This window comes from Ambystoma mexicanum, chromosome 2q (assembly GCF_040938575.1).
Source record: "Ambystoma mexicanum isolate Mex_15411 chromosome 2q, UKY_AmexF1_1, whole genome shotgun sequence".
NCBI classification, from domain to species: Eukaryota; Metazoa; Chordata; class Amphibia; order Caudata; family Ambystomatidae; genus Ambystoma; species Ambystoma mexicanum.
This window is the reverse complement of record NC_090924.1, coordinates 53452119-53473669: the sequence shown is the minus strand read 5'-3', so window position 1 is coordinate 53473669 and position 21551 is coordinate 53452119. Positions and strand designations below refer to the sequence as shown.

Genomic DNA, 21551 nt, shown 5'->3' with positions numbered 1-21551 from the left:
AATCCCAAAACCGGTCCAGTGACCCACACCGAACTCGCCCGCAGAGTGATGTTAACTCGGGCACAGGAGCAGCAGAGGGCAAGACAAACCCTCAGAAGCATCCAGCCTCAGTCAAGGTCCAACGAAAACCCCCACGTGAAAGACAAGTACCTAAAACATTTCCTCCCAAGGACTACAGCACCCCTGATGACTTCTCCCCCGGTGTTCCCCCTTACCGCCTGAGCCCCACCCGGTTATGTTTTAGTTATGTTTTGGTTATTACGAGTATCTCGAAACAAACTGTGTAAGAAGTGAATTAATCCACTCGAGACTGTCTGTTTAATGATAAAAGCAAATAAAAAGATTGATTGAAAAAAAAATCTTATTTTGTGAGGGAAGGTCGGATTTTGATTCTGTTTGATGCCTCATATCCCTGACTTCAAATTGTGGGTTGAGGGAACATTGAAGGGGGAAACCTTAACTTGGGTGCTATCTATCCTAATTGAAAAAGCGTTCCTATTCATTTGTACTTTGGATATGTTCTTGTAGAAGGTTACCCAAGTGTATTTCAGTGGTTTTCATTGTAATTATCACCCCATTGGCGATTGCTGCCCAATATCAAAATTGCGTGATTCTCTTTGAATTTAAAATAAATAAATATTGTGATACCACCCACGTCCATTGTGACCCGGAGTATTGGTAAAAGGGGGTGTGAGACGGGTCGGGTATCGGCTCAATTTGAATTAGTTGAAAATAAAGAAAAAGTATTCTAATTGAGCGCTAAATCCTAGGCTAAGAGCAAGAGTCTTGATCCAGTGTGTGAAGCCCAGTTAGAATCCTTCACAGCACTAACAAAAAAAGATGTAGCTCTACTTCTACCTTGGGATTCAGTTTGTCAGGACGCTTTTATCTGCTCAAGACTGTGTTATGTTGAACGCCAGCATTGGTCACACCAAATTACGCTAAACAATTAGTGTTATTTGTGAACGAAAAGGATGGTTGTGCTTTGGCTATTTTGGCACAGGAACATGGAGGAAAGAACAGGCCATGCAGCTATTTTTCCTCCACTTTAGACCCTGTTACATGCGCTTTGCCAAAATGCTATAGATATAGTACGGAATAGAAAGCAAACTCGGCATCTCACATCTGTCCGGCTCACGAGATACAAGCTCATTCTATTTGCACCCCACTTCAAAATTAAGATATGCAGTTCTTTGAATCCGGCCAAGCTTTTACCTCCTCTAAACGAGGGCAGTACTAGTGACTCCAATCATGATTGTCTCTATGTCACTGAACAAGACACAAAAGGGAGGATTGATTTGAGTGGCACACCCTTGCCGTCCCCGGATGGGGAAGTATTCTGTGTCGGTTCTTGTTTTAAGCTTCCAGACGGCACTTTGACCGCTGCCTATGCAATCACCATCTTAGACACTGTTGTTGAAAGTAGGGGAATTCCTCATAATTCCGCCCAGACTGCAGAAATAATCGCTTTGACTAGAGCTTGTGAGATATCCCAAGGGCTCAAAGTAAATATTTATACTGACAGCCAGTACCCCTTTGGAGTGGCTCACAAAGTTGGGAGACTATGGGCTGAGAGGGGATTTTTAACATCCCATGGCATTAAAATTCAACACGGTCCCTTGATAGTGAAACTATTGTCTGCATTGGCTTTTCCTAAACAACTGGCCATTATGAAATGGCCAGCACACCAGATAATTACTGATGATATTGGGAAAGGGAATGCATTTGCAGACAAGATATCTAAGCAAACTTCCACAGATCCACAATCAGGAATGTACGTATTAAGACCTGTTAGGTGTGGTGCTGAGAGAGGGAGGATGGAGGATGGGCATCAGCAGTGAGAAAGAAATTCAGGCAGAGGCCACAGCAGAGGAAATTGAACAATGGGGTTCTGGACCCGCGGGGTTGGATGATGAAGGATGCTTGGTTGATCATGACAAAGATGGATGTTGACCAGTGCTTATGTACAAGCTGTAGTTACTATGGCACATGGGCCCGCTCATTTTAGTGCGAAATGCATTCGTAAACATTTAGACCAAGTATGGAGAAATGACAACATCCCCAATATTGCAGAACGACTAGTTCAGAACTGAATGATCTGTCTGCAGCATAACATTGGGAAGGGAACGCCAGCACCTAAGGGTCATTTTGGACCACCTTCCATGCCATTCGAAGTAATACATTTTGATTTCATTGAAATAAAACGATGCCAAAATTACACATATGTGTTAGTAGTAATATGTGCATTCAGTAAATGGGTTGAGGCCTTCCCACTGAAGGATGATACTGCTTTATCGACCGCAAAAGCCATAATAAAAGTGTATTTTCCTAGATTTGGGTTACCTAGGGTAATCTGGTCCAACAACAGACCTAATTTCATTGCTGCTATAATATAACAGGTGTGTGATGGGTTACAGATCAAAAAGAAATTCCACTCGTACAGAAACCCACAGAGTGCCGGTCTGGTGGAACGTCAGAATAGAATACTTAAGAACAAGTTAGCGAAGGTGTGTGCTCACAGTAAACTAAAATGGCCCGATGCCCTACCGCTAGCTCTATTGTCCGTGAGAACCAGTGATGGGGAGCTACCTGCACCCTTTTCCTCAGACAGACTAGTACAGCAGGTCTGTGTATTGCCCCCACTCCTCTTCAATTTATATATTAATGATTTGCAGCTAGAACTTGCTGGTTTAAGTGATGTTCCAAGGGCGGGGGGGGGTTGTCCATATTCATTATGAATCTATGCGGACGATGCCGTACCCCGAAGGCCCTCCAAACTCTAGTAAATGTACAGAATGTATGGGCAAGAGAGGACTATCAATTAATATTGTGAAGTCCAAAGTGATGATGGTGGGGAGAATGAAACCATCAGTCACGGCTAGATGTTGTAAAAATCAAAAGATGGAGTGGGTGGATAAGTATGATTACCTAGGCATAACTTTCTCAAAATCTTTATCATGGGTGAACCACATTGAGAAAGCGCTAGTTCGTATGAAGCAAGTGAATGCTTTCATTTTCCCTTTCGAAAAAAACATGGCCATTTCTCCATGCAGCACAAGTCACGGATATATTGAACAGGAATGGTGGAAACTCTGGCATACAGTGCAGGTAATTGGGGTTATACTAAGATCAGCATGCTGGAACTATGTGAAAATGAGTTTGGAAACTTCAAGGAGTTCCACAGGGAGAGCCACAACTTTTTCCGTTCACTTTGAGCGGGAGCCATGTACTTAATCGACTGAGATTAAAACCACTTCTGCTATGGGTCCTGCTATGGGTCCTGTTAAGATGGATTTCTGAACTCTGACCTGGTGAGCAGAAGTTAAGAAGGCCAGCCTAGTTTCTTGAAACAGGGTAACCTCTGGACAAGCCAGACCAATCAGGGTAGCTATGGCAGGCGGTCAAGACCAAGTCTCAGGAGGGGTGAGGGTGACTGAAGGACCTCAATGAGCACATAGAGCAAGGACACTTACAAATTACTCCAGACAGGTGTTATATCAAAAATATAGACACATTTATTACAAGGCCTTTGTAACATAGACCATAGCAAAAGAATCACAGTAACACCAAGTAAACCAACACAACACTATCAATACAATGTATATACAAGACCATTGGGGTCGAAAGGGTTAAATGCACAAAATATGTCGACAACCTAGAGGGGCAGGAAACAGGCAGGGCAGAAAGTCTTTAGGCCCAGTGAGAAATCGACAATACACCTAACTGAGAGGCAGTCCAAGCCCTAAGAAGAGAGGAGACTTGTGCTCAATAGTACATGCAATGCCAGCGCACGCAGTTGTTTCAATGGGCAGAATAGGGTTTCTTCAGGGGTCTGTAGCAGCTCGGAAAAGTTGATGAGGCCATGCAGAACAAGTTCCTACTATTCAAGAAGGACCTCCACTTGAAGGCAGAGGCAGTTCGAGATGGAGTCACTATTTCGCAATAGCGGTGGAAAGGAGTGGGACCCCCAGGGGCCACTCGTGCACGGAAATGGGCCTTTGCGCTAGTGGCCACCGGTTGGGGTATGGAGCACTCACCGGTCCCTGACGCAAGCAGACCCAAACTTTGCCAGTTCAGTCCTCTTCGCTTGCAGGTTCGAATGCGGCAAAAAGGACGTCTCGGCACATTTAAGTTCCTGAGATACAGCGATGACTCCCAAATGGGACAGTGGCGATTTCTCTGCTCCGGGTGGATGAATCGACTGAGTTTCACTGCAGCAGGCTTCAGGGGCAAGAGGGTCACAAATGCAGTGAACTTGCAAAGGAAGTTGCAGCAGCAGGGCAACACGGTAACTGCGTTTTCTCCGGTCCTGACGCACTCGTCTCACTTCAGACCGGGGATTGCCAAGTGTACGAAATTCGGTGTGAGGGTGCTGGGGACACAGAGCTAGCAGTATACCAAGTTTCGAGGGCCTCCTTGAAATGGTGGCGGTGACAGGGCAAAGAAACTGGGTAAACTTGTCAGTCCATTGGTTGGCCCAGGGACACTTCCAAGAAAGCTTACTTTCAGGGTTTGATGAAGGTGCCGAGAAGGAACAAGTCACTTACCTGTAACTGTTGTTCTCCAGCATGGGTCTGGCATGGATTCACATGCTCATGAATATTCCCTGTCAGGCTGGGAATCCTCGGTAAAGAAAAAATCAGTATCAGTTTCCTTTCTGATCTGTCTTTCTTAGTAGTAACCAATCGCTGATCTCTGGGTCATACTGCCCCCAGCCAATGACTGCCCTCTCCCTAAGCCCCGCCTCCGGCAGCCATCCTCAGATTTGGTAGCACACCAAGTGGCAGTATGACCAAGCGAAGAGCCGCATAGGGGTAGGTGGGAGGGTTTGCATGTGAATCCATACCAGACTGGAGAACAACAGTTACAGGTAAGTAACTTGTTTCTTCTCCAGCATGGGGTCGGGCATGGATTCACATGCTCATGAATAAAAGAATACATAGCAGTATACACATGCACAACCACGGGAGGTGGCAACAGGCTCAACATTAAGCAATACAACAACTCAACATTAAGCATCTCTTACCTCCTCACCAGGCTCACCTTAAGCAAACAGTTTGCGCAGCACTGCTTGGCCGACCCTGGGCTCCTCCCTGGAGTCCCGATCGACGCAGTAGAATCTTGTGAAGGTGTGCGTCGACCTCCATGTAACAGCCCTGCAGATGTCCAGCAGGGGTACACCAGACAGGAACGCCGTGGTAGCAGTAATCGCTCTGGTCGAATGGGCTCTCGGACGGCCGGGCAGCGGTCGGTTTGCCAACCGGTGACAATGCATGATGCAGCCGGAGAGCCATCTGGAAACTGAAGTCTTCGAGAGAGCCTTCCCTTGATTCACAGACCCAAAGTTCACGAATATCTGTGATGTCTTCCGAAAACACTTCGTGTGGTCCACGTAGAACTTCAGCGCTCTAGCTACATCCAGCGAGTGCAAAGTCCTCTTGGCCGGCGTCGAAGGCGACGGGAAGAAAACTGGTAACACCAAGGGCTCGTTGAGGTGGAAGTCCCACGGCACCTTGGGCATGAAGGAGGGGTACGTCCTAAGCACTACCCTTGTGTCATGAAAAGTCAAGTATGGAGGCTTGCAAGATAGGGCCTGAATCTCTCCCACTCATCGTGCAGAGGTGATGGCCACGAGGAACGCTGTCTTCCATGACAGGAACTTCAAGGGCGCCGAATGCATAGGCTCGAATGGGGCTCCCATGAGCCTGGTCAGTACATCATTAAGTTCCCACGACGGGGCAGGAGCCTTCACCGGCGGGAACTAACGGAATAGTCCCTTCATAAATTCCTTTACCAGGCGATGAGACCACAAGGACGCCCGTCCCGTAGTCCTGGTATATCGCGAGATGGCAGCCAGATGTGTTTTTATGGAGGCGTGAGCCAGTCCAGCCTTGGCCTGCGACAGTAAGTATGGCAGCAATTGAGGGGCCGTAATCCGCAGAGGGTTAATCTTCTGTGCACGGCACCAGACAGAGAACCTCTTCCATTTATGACCGCAACACTTGAGAGTTGAGGACGCCCTGGCCTTTGCAAGAACCTCTCTGCAATCAGCTGGGATATCGTACCCCCTAAACTCTAGTGCTGCAGGAGCCAGGCCTGCAAGTTCAGCGACTGTGGGTCGTGGTATAGAATGGCACCTCCTTCTCTGGAGAGAAGATCCGCATCCGCCGGCAGCCTGACTGGCAGGGACGTTGACAAGTCCAGAAGGTCCGGGAACCAGATCTGCCTCGGCCACGCCGGTGCGACGAGGATCATCCTGCACCTGGACATCTTGAGCTGGCTGATGAGGCGGAGCAGCAAAGGCAACGGAGGGAACGCGTATAGAAACAGGCCGTCCCAAGGGAACAAGAAAGCATCGCCCATGCTCCTCGGCTGTGGGAACCTGCTGGCGAACCTCTGGCCCTTGGAGTTCGCCCGTGTCGCGAACAGGTCGATCTGGGGTTTGCCCCATTGTTGGAAGAGTCGATCCACTTGATCCTGTCGCAGTTCCCACTCATGGCACGAGCGCAGCTCCCTGCTGAGTGAGTCGGCGATGGTGGTTTTTATTGCTGCCAGGTGGAAGGGAACCAGAAACATCCCCTGGGCGACATCTCAGTGCCACAGATCCTGGGCCTCCTTGGATAGGGCTGGGGATCTGGTGCCTCCCTGTTTCCGTATGTAGAACATCGTGGTGGTGGTGTCGGTGAAGATCCTCACCACCTTGTCCTTGAGGGACGGGAGGAACGACTTGAGCGCCCAGAACACTGCACGGAGCTCCAAGATGTTGATGTGAAGAGACCTCTCCTCCGGGAGCCAAAGGCCTCTTGCGCGGAGATCTCCGGTGTGGGCCCCCCAACCCTCCAGAGAGGCATCCGTAGTCAACGTCTCCTGAACGCCGGGGTTTGAAAGTCCGTGCCCGTCGTGAGGTGAGCCCAGGTGGCCCACCATAGGATCGCCTGACGGAACTCCTCGTCGAGGGGGATCCGGTCCTCGAAGCAGCCCCCCGCCTGAACCCAGCGGGCGTCGAGGAACTCCTGTAGCGGACACATCCCAAGTCTGCAAAGGGGTACAAGGTAGATGCATGAGGACATCATCCCGAGAAGGGATTTGATGGACCTCACCCTGGCCACGTCCGTGACTAACAATCGCCGTACCTTGCCCAGGATGGTTCTGGTTCTCTCCTCTGAAGGGGAGGCCAATTGCTCCACTGTATCCAGCTTCGCCCCCAAAAACAGTGCTACTTGTGACGGAACCAGGTGGGATTTGGGGTAGTTGATGGAGAACACCAGCTCCGTGAGCAACCGGACGGTCCTCGCCGTATGATCGACGGCGAGTTCCCTTGACCTTGCCCGTATTAGCCAGTCGTCCAGGTAGGGGTAGACGTGGATCCCTGCAGGCGCAGCCGCGCCGCCACTGGTGCCAGGCACTTGGTAAAAACCCTGGGTGCCGACTTTAATCCGAACAGTAAGGCTCTGAATTGGTAGTGGCGTCCTTGAACCACGAACCTGAGGAACTTCCTGTGCCTTTCTAGAATGGGGATGTGGAAGTAGGCATCCTCCAGGTCCAGCGACGATAGGAAGTCGTCTTCCTCCAGCTGTCCCAGTACGTGCTGGAGGGTGACCATCCTGAATTTCTGCGCCTTGATGTATTTGTTTAACCGACGCAGGTCTAGGATGGGGCGCCAACCGCCTGTCTTCTTCCTGACGAGGAAGTACCTTGAGTACACTCCGGAGCCCCGGAGCCTCCTGGGGACGGGCTCGATGGCACCTTTCTTGAGCATCGCCTTTACCTCCAACAGCAGTTGAGGGACGTGATTCTCCTTCGTGGACACGGGAGGAATGCGAGGGCACTTCTTTAGGAATTCTAGTGAGTGCCCGTTGGCCAGGGTGTCCAATACCCAACGATCGGTGGAGATGGACTCCCACACCCTGACGAACTTCGTCAGTCGGCCTCCCACTGGGGTGCTTGGTGGGGGCCCGACCACCTGGCCGGGTCAGTCTTGCTTGGATGCGGCCTTGCCTCCTTGGCGACGACGGCGGGTACCCCCTTGCTTGCCGCGACCTCTGTAGGCCTCCTGGGAAGAGGAGCGGGCCGCCTACCGGTAGGAGGAGGAGCCACCGCTGGATCCTTTGGAGGCACCCTGTCTGCCTCCAGCGCTCCGAAAGGGCTGTCGCTGCTGAAGCACTCCAAGAGCCCGGGCCGTCTCCGAGTCGGTCTTGATGGCCTTTAGAGACTCATCCACCACCTTACCAAAGAGGTTGTTGCCGTCGAACGGCATGTCCAACACTCTAGTCTGGACGCCCTGGCGAAAGTCTGTTGCCTTGAGCCATCCTCGTCGTCGGAGGCAAACTCTGTTGCCCAGTTGGTGAAATCCGGTATCGGCCATGTCCGTTGCCACCGTAATGACGTGATCCGACGCCACCTAGCCCTCCTGCAGAATTTCTAGGGCCTCTGCCCTTTTTCATGAGGCAGGAAATCTAGCAGGGAAGCTATTTTGAACCAGAGCTCCCTGTCGTAGCGGGCCACGATCGCTAAGGCATTGGCCGCCTTAATCGTCGTTGCCGCCGACGAGATGACCCGTCGTCCCATAGAGTCCAACTTCTTGCCCTCGCTGTCCGGCGGGGAAGTGGAAGTTGAAGACGCCGCACCCGCTGCCTTCTTCTTAGCCACTGCCGAGACGACCGAGTCCGGCGTGGGCTGGGCCCTGAGGCACAAGGGGGCGGCATCGGGGACTCGGTACTTCTTCTCGTACCTGTCCCTCTTGGCGGGTGTCGTGGCAGGGTTCTTGAGGACGGCAAGCCCCTCGTCCCAGATGTCGTCGAGTAAAGGCACCGCGAGGACCGTCTTCCTCTTAGCCTCTCATCGTTGGTACAGGAACCCCTCCTTTTTCTGTTCTTCAGGGCAGAGCTGGTAGAGCTCGGATGCCCTGGTTATCATGGCGTGGAAAGAGCCAACCTCGTCGGCTGGGGACGCCCGCGGGGGTGGAGACGGGATGTCTGCTGTGTCTTCGTCCGACCCCGTCGCCGTATCCTCTCCCGGAGAGGGGTCCACCGGCCTCGCGGGCACGAAGGGCAGAGAGGGGTGGACTCTTCTCCGCTTGTTCAGATGGTTTCCTGTCGGGCCTGGTTCTGGATCCTCCGTCGGGGTCCGTGGTAATCTCGTCCTTATCTCGGTACATAAGGATTGGATTGTCAACAAAATGGCCGCCGAGCTATCCTGGGGCTCGGGCAATGGCTGCGACGGACAGGAAGGCGTTCCACTGGGCCCTGTTCGTCGTCCACGTCGCTATCTTCGATCACGTCAGCAGGGACTGCTCCCTGGGATCGAACCTTCTCGAACCTCTCGTTGAGGTTTATGAACCTCTCGTTGAGGCCTATGGACCTTTTGTTGAGGCCCCTCTCGGTCTCCACCAGTTCCTCTTCAGAGGCTGATTCCGAGTCTGTAGCGGCCACCGGCCCCCCCCCTCTTTTTCAGCCGGGGGCTTCACGGGGGTCTTAGTGGTGGGCTGGAAAGAGGATTCCCTCCGCGGCGGCAGGGACACTCTGGGCCCAGAGGCGGGTGGATCAAGGCCCTCACCACCTTAGGTGCGTCCTGGGCCTTCGCCTTGAGGTGTGTCCTGGGCCTTCGCCTTCGAGATCGACCGGGTCCGCTCCAGCGGCCTACCCGGGTTCTCGGACTTCTTCCCCGAACCAGAGCGCTGGCTCGTGGTCGAACATGCCGGGGAAGTAGCGCCCTGCTTGGCAACCGAAGAGCCCGACCTATCGGCTCTCCCGGAGCCCGCGGACTCGCGGTGCTTGGCCTTCTGTTGGGCCCCCGTCGCCGGGGCGCCCTCAAAGGACTTAGAAGCCCGCTCAAACTTCTTCTTCGCCTTCTTACTTGCTGTGCCCTTCTCCAGCCAGGAGGCGAGGCGGGAACGACGATCTTGTTTGGTCCGTTCCGAAAGGTTCTTGCAGAACGCACAGTCCTTCTCCACGTGCGTCTAGTCCCCATGGAGGCAGTAGAGACATCGCGAATGCTCGTCCTCTTTGAAAACGTTATATAATCCGCATCCAGGGCAGTTCCTGAACAGCTTGGATCCGGGCGTCGAGCTTCCTTTGTCCTGGGCCATGTCTGAGGTAGGCCGCAGATCTTCCGGAATCCTCCAAGAAGTGTAAACTCGACGAAAACTTCCCTCTTGAGGGGCGTAGAAGAATTCCGAAACGGGTCCCCGTTATCGGAAGTAGTATCGGTGGAGCTTGATGCTCGATTAAACCTAAAAAGAGATAATCGTCTGAAAAAGCGTGAAAACGCAGTAAAAAACTCGAGAGCTAAACACGAGGACTCCCAACACTTGAGCGTGCGGTAAAAATCTGAGGATGGCTGCCGGAGGCGGGGTTTAGGGAGAGGGCAGTCATTGGCTGGGGGCAGTATGACCCAGAGATCAGTGATTGGTTACTACTAAGAAAGACAGATCAGAAACTAAACTGATTTTTTCTTTACTGAGGATTCCCAGCCTGACGACGGGGAATATTCATGAGCATGTGAATCCATGCCAGACCCCATGCTGGAGAATAATTGGTCCCACTATTCCAATGGATCGAAGTGTCTTCACAGACCTTCTAGGTCGACCAGATGCAGAGGGGTCCCACGGGACGACAGCGGGCTCAGGGTGCCAAACCTTCCAGTGCTTCCTCGACTCAGCTTCGTGTTGCAGGCTACTTGGATCCTATCCTTTGTTCAGTGAGAACTCAGGAGATCGACATGGTAGTGGTGTTTTCAGCCTTCTCTCATCCAAAGTTCCCTTTGCACCAAAACGGAGAGGACCCAATGGGAGATCTGCTCACAAACATACACTTCACATGTGGACCAATCACGGACCACGGTGGTCCCAGTCATTCATGGCACTCGGGACTCTCTGGCACCCAGGATGCCTATTGGAGCCAGACGGTCCAGCCCACATCCTGGAGGCACACACACAAGGCATGCAGAAGCCCGAATTTCATTCGCAGGAAAGTGCATGACCAAATGAGGACTGACCCAGGTCGACTCGACCTGGGGAAGGTGAAAGGGCAAGATGGCCAAAGGACAGGACAAAAAACCTTGTGGCATGGCCATTTTGGAGCCAGGCCACCTATTTGTGCCAAACGCGGTTAATGCAGTTAACATGGCTGGAAAGGGTTAAAAATAATGTGAAAAGATAGCTGCCACCAGTCCTGTCTATTACAGATCTGCACAGTTTATAAAAGTCCAGCGAGAGTATCTAGGGCCTTTGGAAATTACTACAGACCCAAGTGTGCTGTATGGTAAGATACATTGCACACTTGTTACATGTTGCACAAGAGTTGAAACATGAGGAAAGGACTAAGGGAAACAAAGTCTCCCAGTACTGACTGTTTTAAAGGAATGGTTCGCCCCCAAACATTTATGTCCAAAAAGATGGGCAATAATAAAACAAATATACAGGCACTTTTTTTTTTAAGTCTCTATGTAAAATCTTTAGCAAATGAAGCTCAAAATTTACAAAAGGAAGCACATGGGGGCATCCATTTTGTGAAATGCTGGCTGGCTTTTCCTTCATTAGTGCCACAAAAGCAAACACAGGCGGGCATCCATTTCACACATGTGCTTCCCTTTAAGCTTCATTTGCTCAATATTTTACATAGGGACATAAAAAAGTGCCAGTATATTTGTTTTATTATTGCCCATCTTTTTGGACAGTAAAATTTTTTGGGCGAACCATTCCTTTAAGGGCATGTCAGTTTCCTCATAAAAAGAGAGGGAAAGCCCAGAGGCGTGCAGCTGAAGGCTGTGCTTCTCTGGCAAAGTCAGTCAATGGTGTCTAAACAGCAGCAAAAAGTTTGGGGGTCGACACATGGAGGGAAAATTACATACAATTATAAAATCTTTCCTAACAGGTCCCTATTTGGACAAACCGCCAGGCTGTCTTAACATAACATCCTAAACGACTGATGCAAAAGTGAAGTGCCAAAAAATATCAAATGGCTAGATTAAATAAAAAAAAAGCTAACATGTTTGGGGCTAGAAACATGGTATGAAAACCCATGCCTCCTGAGCATAAACTCGAAAAATAGACTTAATAGCTATAACAAACAGAAAGAAGACCTAGAGACAAGGCCTACAGCTAGGAAAACCGTGGGTGTGAACCCATGCTACTCTGGAAGCAGACTAGGAGCTCTGAGCCTTATCTGTCCTGGGTCTCACAAAGGTACACCCCCTCTGATAACAAAATTCAGATTAAATATGTTACCATTAAAGCGAAACAAGTAAATGTAGTAAAGGGCAAGAGTCATGTGGGTGTAAATAAGATCCAAGGTTGGTAAAAGATTTGGTTTACTTCATGTTTTTTTTGCCCATTGTATAATGTTACGCCGCAGACAACAATCCTCCCTATTTGTAGTGGAATGAATTTTACGGGTTCGTGACCAGCTCTTCTGTTTTTAATGATGTGCAAAGTTCCAGTAGTTTGTTGTGCACTAGGACAGTATTTAAGCAATGCGGTTAGAACACAGGGAGGGTTTTTATCTTGATTATGGAATTAATGTCATTTTTTAGGGTTGTGAATTGTGTATGTTTTTATTGATTTAACCTTTATTTGGTGTTTGCACTCCGAAATAAAGATGAATTGATTGATTGATTTCAAAGGCAATGTTAATAAACACATACCCTACAAATTAGCATAGGGACATCACTCTGTAGACACAGCAGCCTGTGTCTGTGCAAGTCCAACAAGGAAGTCAAGAAACAGTCAAGACCAGAAAGTCCATGAAGCCACATTCAACAGCACAAGATATGACCAGGAAGTGATATTTGCTTGAGCACAGGCCTTACTACAAGTGAGTACTCTCAACCCTGGTACCCTGAAGTGATCACTTTGTCAGTTCACCTTAGGCAGGCACGCATGGAGTTCTGCTCTCCTCAGTCGCACGGTCATGTGTCGCAGCACTCACACAAGCTTCAGGGGACTGGGCAGCGCAACTCTTCTACGCTTACTATTCACAAATGCCTCACCAGCAGTACCACTGGTCTAAACAGTTTACGGGTTCAGGAGTTCTTAGTAATTGGAGAGAGCGGGCAGCCTCCAAGACTGCCTACAGGACTGAAGTTGCAAATATCTGGGATCAAGGTTTTGGGTCCAAGAGAGGGACGTAGCCTGGGATGCTTTCCCAAGGTAGCGCCCTTCCTATCAGCTTTGCCTCAATCACCAACTGTCAATTCTCCTTCTCCTCAGAGAAACTCTTTCTAGCAGTCCGACTGGAATGTTCCATTAGCAACAATTTAAAAGGTGGGGACCCTGCTTGAGGCCTTTCCCACATTGGAACAAACAATTTTCAAACTGTCCCACCTTTCACCTTTTGGCACATTTAAGTACAGCAATCTTCTCATACTACTCTGACCACCTTTCATTTATCCAATTCATATTTCACATCTTTTCATATGTGCCCGGTGTCTTGTGGCTGTAAAAGATCCTCCAAAGGGCTTGGCTCAGGGGCTGTTACATGGTACAGTTTCTTCATTATTACCTCATACTTACATCCATAATCCCATCACATGTTTTAATGTATTTCTTTGGGACCAATCATGACATTATGTGCACAGAGGCCGCTCTCCTGCTGCAGGAGTTGCATACAGGTTCCACAGAAATAAGATGGTCTGGAAAACCCCAGTTTAAGCAGAAATGAGAGGCGGGGAAATACTGCAATCAATAAGGGAAATTTTCAACGTGAAAGGCAACACCTGCTTTATTAACAATCCAACATAAAGCAGGGACAGCATAAAAGCATCAAACTTTGTGACTCCTAAAAGTTCTCATACAAAACAGATTATAAACCCGATCTTCGTCATTACGGATGTCATACCGCAACCATGGTTACAAAAACCTACGGGGTGAAGGTATTTGTTAAGGGAATTGACTATATACACATTATACACGGGTTAGTCTTCTAATTGGATATTACATATCTGATGGCTCCACCTGAGACCACCTCCAAATTGATAATAGTAAATACATGTCATCTCTACAGTATATGATTGATGCAAAATGTACTGGGAAGCCAGGCACTGAGGGTCCCGATTGGTTGGCATTCTACTGATCAACTGTGGGCAATTGACAGGTGGTCATCACATGAGCCAGGAGGGGAGTAGGGGGAGAGAGGCCAGCAAACTGCTTTCCTTCCAATTAAAAAAATATACTATCCCTTATTCCTATGCCATGAGTGAGAACGCCTTCTTTGTAGTTAACCTTGTAAGGCACCTCATGTCTGGGAATATGCATGAGCAGTAAGGCAGGAGTCCAGAGCTAATGAATGGATGGATGTTGCCATTCAAGTAGGGTCACGTGTGATGGGACCACGCTTTGAAATGATTTCACCCTACATTTATTGGAAATTTAGCTAATATAAGTGAAGGTGTTATTACTTTTCAGACCACTAGAGACTTGCTTGGTCCGATCCCTATAAAGGGATTAGCTTATAATTGTCCTGCACCTGGCCTTCAAAGACTGTTTTTTCTTTAATTAATCTTAGGAAAATATGGCTTATCCCTTGGGAATTATTATCTTGTGTTCTCTCTGAGCCGTCCTGACCCTCCTTAATTTCTCAGCAACCTTAGCTTGGGTTGCTTAGCTACTGGCTGTGCCCTGCACGGGTCTGTATTTCAGTGAATTTGAGTTTTCAGGGAGTCTCGAGGCCTTTCCTTCACTGAAATGCATGCTGCGGCTTCCATTTTGGAAAAGATGGCTGCCCATTAATATCACGTTTCTATGTTAGTGGGCTATATACGTGTGTAGTTTATGTTGCAATCGGCTTATACATTGCTTATGTTAATATTCATCATATCAATATTCTTTGTGTACAAATGTATAGGTGACCAAGTGTTCGTGTTTATTCATGGTCAGTGCATATTTGCTTGGTTTCTTTTGCATGCACGTGTGTTATTTCACTGTGAGTTTGTTTGTTTTCGCCCTTTTTAGTTACATTAGGTCAATTTCCTCCCGTACCTGCCTGGGATAAGGGTGGCACGGTCGCATTAGTGAGTAATGTTTTTCACCTGTGCGATATTGGAGTGCGCTAGGGGCAGTAGCTATGAACGATGTATTAATCTGCCGGTCAACATTTTGGTGACCATGTTTACATAAGCATTACATATCATCATAAGGGCGACAGGGATCAGAAATTGGAATGAATGTTCAGGTATTACATTTTTATTAAAGCAATCAATATAGGTTGCGCAAAGTCACAAAATGGGAAAGGGTATATGAACTGCCAACTCAAAATCTTTGTTTCTATGGTGTCCACAGTAACCTGCAATTTGGTTAAGAAGTCTGCCTTCTATTCTGCCTCCTCTTGAGAAGGCCCTTTTAGCCGACTTAAGTCAGGCTTACGGGCATCCCATTCCCTTCTCGCTCTCTCTGCCTCGTGCTTAAGAGTTTTCTACTACCTTCTTCTTTCTCCAAGTCTCAAACTAAAGGGTTCACACATCTTCGTGTCTTATGCTAGCGGGGTTCCTACACCACCGCTCTCAGTTTAGGGCTTACAGAGTGTCCAACAGTTATGCCCTTTCCTCAGAATGTTCATTTACAAGCTGTTATGCCAAATGAATGACTCCTCAGAGCCGTGCCTCCCCTCTCTTTCCTCTGTGGGCTTTGCCTGAAACACCCATTGTCTCTTTCTCCCCCACACCACTCCATCTACACCATCCAACCTCATGCCTTCCTCTTTTCATCCCTCTCCCAGTTGTCTGCTCCCATACTCCATCTGTAGTCTGTTCCGTGTACCTTGCTCCGGTATGCCATTCTGTCTCCCGCTCACCTTCGTCTGAGCCAGTCTTATTCGTGGCCAGACCTTGCTTCAGGCGATGCTCACTGTCCAGTTTCTGCACAGCTCACCACTGTGCATGTGGGCTGCCACAGCAAACCTGCGCCTCAGTGATGCTGGGCATTTTCTTTTACTCACTCCTTTAGCGTTTCCTTAGTTTACTGCCTCTTGACATCTGGAAACTGACTTCTCATGGCTTTTAATAAACTTACCACCGGCTGGTGGTGTTATTCACAGCCATTAGGTGCCTGAAGCCTTCCTTAATGGCCCTTGCTTCACCCTTAAATCAAACTACTGGGCACCTAAAGCAGTGAATCCCATCCCCAGCAGGGGACAAGGCTAGATTAAGGGACATACCCACTGGATCTCCAAGTACAGAAATGCATGATTTCCCTCAACATGCTAAGACTTTAATACGCCATACTTGGAATGCTTCTTTCCCGGTGCCATTTTCCTGAAAATTAGGCAGCTAATACATTGATCTCTGCTGTGTTGGCCCATCTCAAATCACTGAATGTTAGCCTCTGCCAATTTATCATCCACCAATAAGCGGTCATTATGCTAATCTGAATTATTTGGACTTTCAAGTTTTAGAAGCAGGCTTGTCTTATTACCAGTCAATTTTGACTTCACATTCTCAGCAAAATCAACAAAAAAGGCATTGATGCTTGAATTCAAATCAACATGTAAAAATTCTAATAGTCATTTCAGATGCATCTGCATTTTGGGACTATGTGCTCAGCGCAATTAAAAGGGAATGCCATTTAAAGATCGTTCAATCTTGACAAACAGGGTGTTGAGCCAGAAAACATAGCTAATAATCAGCAAAAGGGAGAGCAAAAAACACCCATAGACACACTGGCTCCATTTATTATACAAGAAAAGAAGAGTGCTTCGATCACTAAGGGTATACTTAGCATATCAGATTTTCTGCATCTAATTGTTTTTGCAGCAAACTGTTTCAAAGTTTAGCTTTTTGGTACTTTAAAACATTACTACCTAGTTGCCATTATTTTCTCTTACTGAAGTGTTTGGGGTGACTTACCATCTTTCCCATATGCGTCACAGGGAGGTGCCCACACGTTTGTGATTAACGCCAATGGAGGCCACACAGCATCAAAGATCTGTATTCAATTTACGTTGGAAGGAATGCTCTACCTTTTAAATATCTTAAACATTTAGTGTGTATAGATCAGATGATATGCAAATGGCATTGCCCTTAATGAAAGATTGGCAAAACTCATACATGCTGAAGGGTATAATGGTCCTCTACATACTACACATTTACCATCCCTAGCAGAGACAATTATGAGCTGGCCTTACATTAGCAATCCCTTGCTCCTAAACCCTTTGTCCATTGTGATCATCTAATTCATAAATGCTCTATCCGCATTGTGATTATCTGAGCCATACATTTCCGTGAATCAGTGGCACAACATGTTCAAGCATCTTATTAATGGTCTGTATTTTGCAATAGTGCTCCCCTATTTCCCAGGAGATTTTTAACTAAGAAAGGCTCTCAGAAGAATGTTTTTTTTCTTTACCTGGTAGGCACATGTCCATCGGAGGATCACTTTCTGTTTCTGTAAGACTTCTTTGCTCACTGATGTTGTCTTGCAAAATGTCTTCCATTGATTGCGTTCGACTACCTACAGTAAAAAGGCAACACAATCTTCAATCTGAGAAAACCTTTATCTGCAAAACAGATGCTCATGATGCACCTCAAAAGAATCCTAGCAGCACTGTGGCCTCAAGACACTTCAGAGGCTGGAGCCCTATAATATGAAATTATAAAATGAGATTAAGATACCCCATGGCCAGATACCTTCCCTGCCCGTGTATTCAATTTCATCTGCGTCAAGTTCCTCTCTCTACCCTGTTCTTCCTCGTTCCTGTGCCCAGCCTCCATAATGTCACTGTATCAGCCCTTACTTCTTACCTTCGTTCAAAGAACAGGAGCTTGTGACATCTTCAGCTAGGATACTCTATATACAAAAAAAGAAAATTATCAGGAAATGTCTTTTTTTTCTAAACCTACCTCATTGTCTGTGCTGTGGGGCACAAACGCAGTGTACAGAGTTATGATAAACCAACTCCCTCTAAGATTAACAGAAGTTCCATACAAGAAAATAGAAATCAGGCCATTATTTTTTTTTTAAAAAAGGACTACTGTGGCCTGCAAACAAATCAAAACTTACTTCTGGGTAAGAGCTATCCCTCCTTACATGTTGTGCCTCACACGGTGTCACAGGACGAAGATCTGTATCTTCAGACGATTTCTCTTCATCTTCTTCATGAATTGGAGATGAAGGTGACCTTAAAGTACTGTCAGAGAAAGAAGCAACATTAAGTCAGAGGATGATCTAATGAGTGGTCCAATCCAGAACACTCAAAACAGACAGACACACACACACACACACAGAGAGAGAGATTGATTAGGAAAGAGTCATGGATCTAAATACACATTGCTGCTTATGTGGGAATGGAGAGTGCTTGTATTGAGATATGAAGACAACTACCTTGGTGGGATACATGGATGACTTTCCAGCCTGGGCTTACAATACAATACAGAGTTTTTGTTACAATGAGTGGCAATTTTATAGGTACTACATGGAACACTTCCACTTAAATAGAAGTAGAACAACTTCCTCAAAAAACCAGTAGATCCACTCCTCCCAGGCACAGCCTTACTGATCTGCAAAATGACTTGTTATCTGTACACTGGTGTCAAATGCCACCGGCCGTCATATTCCACATTTATTCTGGTTTGTTGTCTTTTTAATGCATTCAACATTCATTTTAAAAAAGGAGACAAGAAAAAATCACCACGGTCCCATTCTTGCTAAAAATCCTTGATAGAGTCGCCTACCTGCAAATTCAGGATTATTAGAGACAAACCAACTGTTAGGAATACGTCAATCTGGCTTTAGACCTCAACATGGAACAGAAACCGCACTTGTTGACCTCAAAAGTCAGATTGATGAAATCAAAGAAATGTAACGCTGCCATCCTACTCCTTTTAGTTCGACTTGGTCGAACACAATATCCTCTGTAACCACCTATATTCCGCTGCTCACTTTTCCGCCTCTGCTGTCATGTGAATTCAATCCTTCCTGGCTAACAGAACAATGAGGGTCTTCTCACCAATAGAGGCAGCTGACCCTATCCCTATTACGTGTGGTGTCCCACAAGGCTCATGTGTTTCGGCCACTTTGTACAATATATTTACAAAGCCACTCTTTGACAAACTGGACCATCTGGGTGTCACCTACACCAATTATGCAGATGACACCCAGATACTCCTGACCCTCTCAGGCAACTACAATGCTGACGTCATCCGGATGAACAACATTTTTACCATCATTCAGGCATGGATGGCCGCCCACGCCCTCTGCCTGAATGATGAGAAAACTGAACTTCCCCTGGTCGGCTCACCCAATAACCTATTGAAACTCAGCCCCAATTACAGTAGGATCATCATCGACGGCAACACTATTCCCATTGTTAAAGTGTGAAAACCCTTGGCTTTTATTTTGATGCCAACACGAACCTTTCCAAACAAATCAACATGACTGCCTCAGCCACTGCCTACACCGGTAAGCTGATCAGGGCCTGCAGACCGTTCCTGTCCTCCAATAGCTGCCTCACGTTGGCCAGGGCTCTTATACAGTCTAAACTGGACTACTGTAACAGTCTTTACCTAGGCGCAAACCAATCCATAATTAATAAACTACAAGTACTCCAAAATAACGTGCTACGAGCCGCATTAAACATCCCCAGGCGAGAGCACATCTCCTCCATCAGAAAATCGTGTAAATGGCTCTCCATACAACAAAACAAAAAAAAAAACATCGACCTAAAAAACATCTGTTTCACTTACAAAGCCTTAAACCATCTAGCCCCACCTCATCTTACCAACAAATTTACCTTGAAATCTGCTGCCAGAATCACTAGATCTTCCAACACACTATGCCTAAAGGTGCCCAGATTCACCTTAAAAAGAGCTGGAGGATCTAGTTTCACAGTCCTTGCCTCCCAACTCTGGAACACCCTACCTCTCGACATCAAAGTTATCGAGTCTGTTCAGTCATTTAGGAAACAGGTCATTAGCTGGTTACTGAACAAAATCTAGCATTTACCATTTTCTCTCTACTATGGCTGTTGTTCTGACTTACCATAACTATGTTTTTACGTACAAACTGTATAAATATATAAATGTATAATTGTAAACTGTATATAATGTACCATGTAACTGTGTACCAAGCGCCCTTTTACCTCCGGGTCCGGAGCGCTATATAAATAAACAAACAAACTAGTTATTCCTGGTAATGTTCTTTGTGGTGGATGTTCCTCCCACGGATTCCTTATCTTAGATATATGTGTAGCCTGCTTTGCAGTCTGACACTTTTTTGACAGAAGAGGGTGCTGTGCGGCATCAAGTGATGTCCCTCGACGGTTACCATTCCTGTGTCCGATAGCATGCACCACGCCTGAGGCCTCAGTTCCTAGATGTTCCCTCTTTCTGCTCAGCCGTCTTGAAGAATAGATAACCGCATGGGCGTTGAAAGAGAGAAGTAATCAAAAAAGTCGCCCACAGTCAGTGGGCTAGGCAAGGAGGGCGATAAGGAATTCATTTGAGGAACATTTATCAGAAAGAACATTGCCTGGGGTAAGTAATTTGTTCTTCTAATGGATTGTGTACTCCTACAGATTCCTCATCTTAGATAGACTCCCGTTGCAGTTTTGGAGGTGGAGGTGGGAGAAGTAGATGTTTTGTACCATTTTGATTAGCATGCAATAATGACCAGTATGAAGTGAGGACCAAGTTGCGGCATTGCAAATGTCCTGTACTCGTACACCTCTTTGGAGAGCCAAAGTGGTTGCCACTGCCCTATTAGAATAGGCTCTTAGATTTTCAGGGACATCCTTTACAGCAATGGAGTAGCACTCCAAAATGCATAAGATGATCCAACGTGAACAAGTTTATTTGGTGACGGCTTTGCCTAACTTGTGGCCATTATAACCAATAAATAGTTGGTCATCTTTTGCAAAGAGCCCTTTTTGAGTCAAGTCCGTGTAACCTCTCTTGATCCTTGGAAGTATGAGGAGGTGAATGAAAAGCTAGTAGTGTTAACTTTTGTGTCAGATGAAATTGAGACACCACCTTGGGAAGGAAGGAGGACGAACCGTCAGAACTACCTTCTCCTTGGAGAATATAGTAAATAGTGGTTTGCATGAGAAGGCTTGTAGCTCACTCTGTGAGCAGAAGTGATGGCTAATAACCTGAGAGGACAGTAATGGAGAGGTTCAACTGGAGCCCATTAAAATAGTTAGTAACAGGTTCAAATCTCAGGATGAAACCAGAAAAGGGACCGGTGGGAATGTATTTGTCAGTTCTTTTAAGAATTGTATGACAATAGGCATCTAAAAGTGAGAGCCTTGTTTTGACATGCGTTTAAAAATAGATAATGTCGCCAAATACCCCTTAACAGTAGCCACCTGCAGCTCTTGGTGGGCTAGGTGCAGTAAAAAAGAAAACACTGAAGGTGTATTGCAAGAGAAAGGATCTATATCTTTAGCTCTACACCAGATGCAAAACCTGTTCCAACGGCAGCGGTACAGTGATTTCGGTGCTAGTCTTCTAGACACCTCCATAACGTCTTCCCAGAGGTCCCATTCGTATCTTACTCTCTCAGAATCCAGACGTGAAGTTTCAGTGTTCCGATTCCTGGATGAAGAAGACATCTCCCCTCTTGTGAG

General features: G+C 47.2%; 1 protein-coding gene across 2 annotated transcripts in view; it reads right to left on the bottom strand.

Annotated features, from left to right (window-relative positions):
- MGRN1 (mahogunin ring finger 1) overlaps positions 1-21551 on the bottom strand; it is a 1054550-nt gene that overhangs the window by 119872 nt on the left and 913127 nt on the right. For both annotated transcript variants that reach the window (XM_069646807.1, XM_069646806.1), the window contains exons 14-16: positions 17990-18116; positions 17731-17776; positions 17336-17440 (exon numbers count right to left, since the gene is read on the bottom strand). In XM_069646807.1, coding sequence (XP_069502908.1) covers positions 17336-17440; positions 17731-17776; positions 17990-18116 — 278 coding nt within the window. The remainder of the gene's footprint in view (positions 1-17335; positions 17441-17730; positions 17777-17989; positions 18117-21551) is intronic.